Below are 7,142 nucleotides of genomic sequence, written 5' to 3'. Positions count from 1 at the left end.
TATATATATATATATATATATTTATCCTTTTTGTTATCTTAACTATAATTAATTGGATTTAAGTATAACTAATCCTGACGATAGACCAATTAGAGGTTGAGATTAATACTAAGATCCGACAATTTTGAAAAGTGCCTTAAGAGTGTAAAATGTCTAGTGATTGTTCCCAAATCAAGGACGAACACGAAAGTCAATAAGATTTTATTCGCCAAACCGAATAAAATTCTATAATGTTCCAGGTGCATGATTCATTTCACTCTGGCATCAGAGCAGAGCTTGGAGAGATCGCTAGCCAAGAAGCTGTACATCACCATGTCCCTGCTCTCGCCCTTCAACATCACGTACTTCCGCAACACGCCCTCCCTGTGGAACCCGGCCTTCTCCAGCACCCGCTGAGACGCCGGGTTCTCCACGTCCGCCACCGCCTCCAGCCTTTCCAGCTCCGGCCAGGCCTCGAACACGGCCGGCGTCACCGCCCTGAGCGCGGCCGTGGCGATCCCGCGGCCCCAGAAATCGTGGGCCACGCGGTAGCCCACGGAGGCCCGGTGGGGCTCGTTGGACCGCTGGACCGAGATGGAGCCGACGGGGCGCCCGCTGGCGCCGAGGCAGATGGCGCGGTAGAAGGGGTGGGGGAGGATGTGGTCGGCGATGTAGCGGCGGGCGTCGTCGACGGCGGTGAGGGGGTGGCGGCGCTGGAAGAGGGTGACGCGGGCGTCGGAAGCCCACGTCATCAGGGAGTCGGCGTCGGCGAGAACGAACGGCCGGAGAGCGACGAGCGGAAATTCCACGGCCTTGGATTGTTCCATCTGATTTTTTTGTTCCTTGATGGGTGTCAAAAGAAACGGAAGTTCTTCGGACAATTAGATTTTTAGTTGGCCGCCTACGTTGACCATTGTGCTCAATCTTTCATTATGAATTATTAGATTTCGCAGCAGCATCTGGCGCAGCGAGGGCTTGTTAAGAGACCGGGCCGTTTGTACTCCGTAGTCTTTGGTAGTAGACACGGGCCCACAGGGCGTGGGACACCTGAGTTGCTAAACAAAAAAATACCGTTCCATGACTGTTGGATGCAGTCATGACGGATGGCATATGCTAAGACACAAAGGTCGAGAGATCCTTCATTATTTCTCACTGTAGGAAAGGTATTTCTCGTAACACTGAAAGGTGTCCAGCACAGTGCGTCTGACAACTTGATACACACGCCACATATATGATGCATGCATGTCAGGGCAACTTGTAGATCATGACGTCAAAAATAATTTTTAAAAAAAAAGAATATTTTTCAACGACAAAAATTTTTGTCTTAAGTCTCCGTGCCGACTTCACATTTGAAGAAGCCCTGTCTGAAACCATCCAACAGTTGTTACTCTTGCACCAAAATCGCGATCGCTTGGCTCTGCGCGTTACGTACGTGCGACACCTCGCCTCGCTCCCTGAGCAGGCTGCTCAGCTTGACGTCGTCGTCACCCTTCGTAACTTCGTACAAGAAATTAACTACTTACCTTGCCGATGTACACTTAGTCTTTTTTTGTATGAGTTGCAGTGTCTGCACTTTAGTCGTCCGAGGTTATTTCGTTAGTCAATTTGGAGGTGTAAAGTCGTAATGAAGTGTGCAGCAGTGGGTGCCTGAGCTCACCAGAAGACTTCCTCGGCCATCTACGTAAACTCGCGTAAGATTAAGGTACTGCTGTTTGAACATAAAAGGAAAGCGAAGAGTCTCCTTTTTACCTAAAAGAAACTCTCATCTTCCATTTCTTTTTATCTGTTTTGTATATTTTTTTGCCTTTTAGCTTACTGTTTAAGATCCTCATGGACTTTTAGATATGTATTTTTTTCCCCCAAAGAGAGCGTTTGCTTGCTGACTAAAAAAAGCTTTTATATTTTCCCCTTTCTTCATCTACATTTCAGTTTTTACCGTTTGTTTTTTCAGGTACCCCACTCTTGGCCATTCGACCGTATCATGAGGTAAGGTCAAAAAGCACCACACTACAATTTAATACAGATTTCCAATTCCTCCAGACAATTTTTTAAGGTTCCCAAAGCTGATGTCCGCAACTATGCCAACCAAATCTGTCATCATCACTTCACGCTTTTGCCTATTCCAATTAAAAAAAAAAAGCAACAGCAAAAGAAAGCAACCACCATTGATCATCAATGACAAAAACTTCTTCAGTCAACTCCCTAAGTATGCTCTATGAACACAAATGATACATTCCTTTATCCAAATGACAATGAGTGCCTCCACAATACAAGGGAAAAAAAAATTTCCCTACACTCTTCCAGACATCAAAACTTGGACAATACTAACAAACAAGCTTGGCAGTTCCTGAGTGGCTGATGTCTTTTGCGAAAGGCACTTGTAGTGGTATTTATTTGCTCATCTTTGGTCAGCTAAATCTGGTTATCCGGTGTCTGAAACATGTCTATAGTTCCTGGTCGTCCAACAAGCAAAATGAACTTAGTAAATACTGCTGACACTAGTTTTTTCAGATAAGATCAAACAAAAGATCAAATAGTTACCTTTAAAGTAGTTTGTAAAATATGGTTGTAGGACGAGGTAATGTCAACTTTTCGAATTTAAACAAAATAAATCATTATGGAATTCTGAGTTTTGATCTGTTGAATTATAAAAAATAAGCACCTATTTTCTTTGCTTGATGCTGGGTCCACAAATTTGGAAGCTCATTGTTGGGGCCTGAGTGCAGAACAACCCTGCATTCGTTTAAGATAAATAACATTTAAAAGGTAAACTGACCATCAGTATCAGATGTTTCACTCTGATTTATGCATACGAGAGAAGGTTAATAAATACAGGAAAAAGCCTAGGACCTTTGTTTAGAATTTGCGCAGACACTTCAATAATAATTCTCTGTGAAACCATGTGAGTATGGTAGTAGCTCTTCCACCTCTATTCGAGAGCTACAACCCATGCTCTTGATTCTGTTGTAATTTATTATTTCAACCTCTGCATTGAAAATACTGTATACTGGTCTATGATCCGAAAATCTAGACTCTCCATGTAAATAAGCTAGCTGAGTAAGACCTTGGCCATACCACAAGATACGGTCACACCTAGATCAAAAAAAGAGAACAATATTATTTAGAGTTAGACCAATTTAAGAAAAGTGCATTTTTTAGGACTCTACCAAGCAGGTGTTCGCCTCTTCTCTTTTCGATGCATGTCTTCACCAGCATATCTGTCGGAGTTGTTTGAATATTTGTAGGTGGGAGGAAAGAATATCCCTCCTTCCTTCCATCCTTCAAAAACTCGTCCACACCTTTGCTCTATCCGAAGCTATTCTTGAAGGGAAAAATAATTAGAGTTTGGGACTAGTATAGTAGTTTGAGAGAACATAAAGAAGAATAGAAGAATCTTGGCTTTTCCCTATGTCACAAAGGATTTTTTTTTTTTTTTGCCTCTTTGGGGAGCATCTAGAGAAGCATTATGTTCTTAATGCCCCAAGAGATTTTCATACTTTTGAAAGATCTATATGTCAAAAGCAACACGGAGAAACACTAGGCAGTTATCACAACGTTTAAATGATACTTAGGAAAAGGATGGACAAACCACCTGATCCTTTTCCAATAATGCTCTCCAGTTGTGCATCTCAACTAGTGCTTTTGCTAGCTGATATGATAGAGCAATACGGTAGTTCAAGTCACCAAGCCACATGATGCGACTAACAAAAGAAAAGAAATGAGAGAATTATGATCATAGATTCATTCCTTTTGTTAATATCAGAGAAATATGAGCAAATTGTGAACATCAATCTTACTCATGATCAAGGATTGTTTCAGGAGACATTTCGTTGAATGCTTTGTGCACCCGAGGAAATTTTGTTTTCCTTAATATCTCAATCACGTCTGAGTTCCTCCGTAGTTCATCCCCTTCTTTCTCTCCCGAGGTTAGGTGAGTACAGATGAAGCAAAAGCTTGTTCGGTGCAATAACATGCTAATTGCGATTGAACCCTACAGGTAGAGGTGAACATTCTATTAGGACAAGCTCAGTAAGGATTACATAGATGTTAGAAAAGAGGGGAAAAAAATAGTTACAAATGTTTTTCAGATAAATGGAAGGTGTAGGACAAAGATTTCACTTCTAACACAAAGAATGTAGCATGTGTTTTCTAAAATATGAGACAAAATGTGAACTCAAGCAATTACCTTGTTTCCAAGATAGCCCATTAATCCCCTCCCGATGCAGGATACCTTCAAGTTCTTTATGTTGCTTCTAATTTCACTTTGCACCCAAATTGTCAGAAATATGCCTACCATCTGCTTACTTGCAACCAAGCAGTACCTAGAACTGAAGCAAAGAAGAATTAGAATTTACGAAAGACTCATGATGGTTACCCACTGAGAACAGAACCAAATGGAATTGTTGAAACAGATACCTAGAGAGAACTGAAAATCTATCCCTTTCTTCCATATGCCGTGGAACACCACAAGAATATGACATTGGCGAGCAAAAATCAGAGTAAGATGATATTTCTCCCGCAACTACCTCATCATAGGGTGAAGCTCCAAAGTTAAAATATGGATCAAAGTTACTTGGTCTACTCTTGATGCTCACCCGATCACAAACACTGAATCTTCGATCCAGCCTTGGTTGCATTACCATGACATCATTGTCTATTCTTGAACTACGACTCATGGAATGAAATGACCGTCGATGGAAGAATGATGAGTTCATCTGCCTTATCGAAGACCCCTCAAAATCAGCATCCATCTCCACTAGTGGATTTGGAACGGGGGATGGTAAACCACAGCCTTCGCCACAACCATTCGTGCTAGGAAGAGTGTTTAGTGTCCTCCTAATTAGTGCTAACCATTTCTTTGCTGGAATATTGTCTTCTGAACCAAGAACATTTCCAGCATTAAGAGGAACAATCTCTTGAAATCTGACAAGTAAAAAATATTTAAGTTGATTAGATCTACATCTAATAATTTTCTACCTTTATATAATCATGCATATATATCAAAACGATAAATTTCAACTGAGCAAAGTGCAGAAATGGACCCTAAAACATATATATCTGCAGGAGGTGAAGTATGGATCCATTCCTCAAGATTCAAATTTTTTGTCGGGGACTTCCCACCAACATTCCATGTCGATACAAAAATCCTATAAACCATATTTATCAATCACTGGTCATATTGAAGTTCCATGAAAAAATGTCAAAAGTCAGAAAGCAAAATCTGTGAGGAGCCAAAATAGGTTACTTGTAGTCCTTCACATCTGTAACATGAGCAGCATCAACATCAAATCTTCCTCGCCGAACATGATTTGTGTTCTTCTCATACAGCCTCTCTGAAACCCCAGAAAAGAACAATACTGAGAAAGGAATTTTTAAAGCAAGCAGATGTCGTAATTTTGTCCAAAGTTTTGAACAAGACAAGCCACAACACTTTATACCTGTCCTGCTTTTCTTCACTGTGCTTGTGTCCCTCTCCATGAAGTTGGTCCTCCATTCTCCATCACCTTGTGATGAGCATGCAGAATAACGAATAAAGAAAAAAAATCAATAACAAGAAAAGAAGATGCGAATTGTGTGCTATTATTCCCAAGAGTTTTTATGTATTTATGCACAGCTAAAGAACATCAAAGGAAGCACTGCGCACCTAACAAGGAGACTACAATGAGTAGTTGAACAAAAGTCTACTCACCAACAAGGCAAGTGATCATAAGAGAATACCATATATTCGACTTAAGCACCATAGTAGGCAGAAAAATGTTAGAACAGATACAATTAAGCCAACCTCTTCCAAATACATCATCATCAGCCTGGAAGTCCCCAGGGTTGTTTTTGATGTTGAACCATTTTCGAACTGTCTTGGACCATGATGACTTCTCCGAACAAGATTTTTTTTTTTTTTTTTTTTAAAAAAAAGAGACTAACTCAGAAATCTGGATAACCAAAATCAGGAAGAATGCTAAAGATCAAATATACGAGTAAGGAAACCTTGCTTTTCTTTGAGTTTTCATCTTTCATTGTTTCGGCAGTCCTTCATGCACCCGTCGCAGATGGTTTCCTTCCCCGCTGAATGCTGAAGAGCGGTAAAACCGATCTTTCCAGTTCAGGAATACGAAGTCGGAGAAAGGGGAAAGCTTAGAGCATGCCAGTGGAGAAGAACAAGAGGCCGAAGAGAAACGCCACGACAAAGCCTAATAAGTGAAATTGGGCAACCTCGTCTTCGCAGCACAAACTCGATCCAAAGCCGCTGGCTACCGTCCAAGCGCAATGGAGAGGTAGGGGGAAAAAAGAAGATATTTTGGACACGGAACAACAGCGAAATGAGGAGGCAATGGAAGGAAGCGAGCACGCACACTCAAAAGACACTGCTCTCAGAGTCACAGAGTCACAGCGAAGCGTCCAACTTGGAAGAGACGCGAAGTAGCGCAAACCTTATAGCCCGTTTTTCTCTCTCCTCGCCCTCGCTTCTCCCGGACCTCCAGACCCCCACTTATCTCGAGGCTTTTTACTTCCCCCAATAAACAAACTGCCCAACCTCGCCGGTCCCAGTTTTCAGTCGCTCTGCTTTCTCATTTGCTGCCCACGGTCAGTCTTGTCTTCCCTGCTCAATGCATGGAACAGTTACAGAGAAAGCAGACTTCTCTTTTTAACGAATAACCATTAACACTGCTTCCTCGCAGGATCAAATGTATTTCTTACAAAAAATAATTCTACTTGCGATAGTTAAAAGATGTGAGTTTATGTATGACTACTGAGCGTGTTATGGTAGAAAGATGAGGAAGAAGCAACAAGAACATCTTCGTTTCCATGAAAAAGAAACACTGAACAAGTATTTAGTTATTGACCGTGATGAGCAAGATGAATGAGAGGATGATAATAGTGGCAAGTGAAGACGATAATACTGGCCACTCCGATGAGGAAACCGTACAAATGCAAATGGATTTGGTCAATGAACAAAAAAGAAAAACAAACTGTTGACTCGAGTTTCCTCGCCTTTCTTTTCACTGCCTTCTTTCCTGTATTTTTCTCTTCGTTAAAGTGAACACAGTCAAAATAAAAATAAAAATCACTCTCTCTTTCCTTTTTTTTGTTTTTAGAAAAAAAAAATTATTTCATTTTCTAAGATCAATTTTACTGTACATCACGGCAACTATTTTGCGGATGTT

The 7,142-nt window shown here is 41.1% G+C and overlaps 2 protein-coding genes across 2 annotated transcripts; both read right to left on the bottom strand.

The window, feature by feature from the left end:
- Window positions 1-139: 139 nt before the first annotated feature.
- LOC122017492 (uncharacterized N-acetyltransferase p20-like) lies at window positions 140-922 on the bottom strand. Its single transcript, XM_042575123.1, has one exon. It carries the CDS (start codon window positions 804-806, stop codon window positions 249-251), a length of 558 nt encoding a protein of 185 aa, XP_042431057.1. The 5' UTR covers window positions 807-922; the 3' UTR covers window positions 140-248.
- A 1,209-nt stretch (window positions 923-2,131) lies between these two features.
- Window positions 2,132-6,808, bottom strand: LOC122017626 (type IV inositol polyphosphate 5-phosphatase 7-like). Its single transcript, XM_042575283.1, has 13 exons — window positions 5,965-6,808; window positions 5,762-5,849; window positions 5,418-5,483; window positions 5,225-5,312; window positions 5,022-5,126; window positions 4,396-4,902; window positions 4,166-4,307; window positions 3,777-3,970; window positions 3,572-3,680; window positions 3,147-3,295; window positions 2,830-3,072; window positions 2,521-2,712; window positions 2,132-2,432 (listed from the first exon to the last, which is right to left on the bottom strand). The coding sequence occupies exons 1-11, from the start codon at window positions 5,992-5,994 to the stop codon at window positions 2,856-2,858; spliced, it is 1,695 nt and encodes a 564-aa protein (XP_042431217.1). The 5' UTR covers window positions 5,995-6,808; the 3' UTR covers window positions 2,132-2,432; window positions 2,521-2,712; window positions 2,830-2,855.
- Window positions 6,809-7,142: the final 334 nt, after the last annotated feature.

This window comes from Zingiber officinale, chromosome 8B (genome assembly GCF_018446385.1).
Source record: "Zingiber officinale cultivar Zhangliang chromosome 8B, Zo_v1.1, whole genome shotgun sequence".
Taxonomy (NCBI): domain Eukaryota; kingdom Viridiplantae; phylum Streptophyta; class Magnoliopsida; order Zingiberales; family Zingiberaceae; genus Zingiber; species Zingiber officinale.
This window is presented reverse-complemented; position numbering and strand designations above follow the sequence as displayed.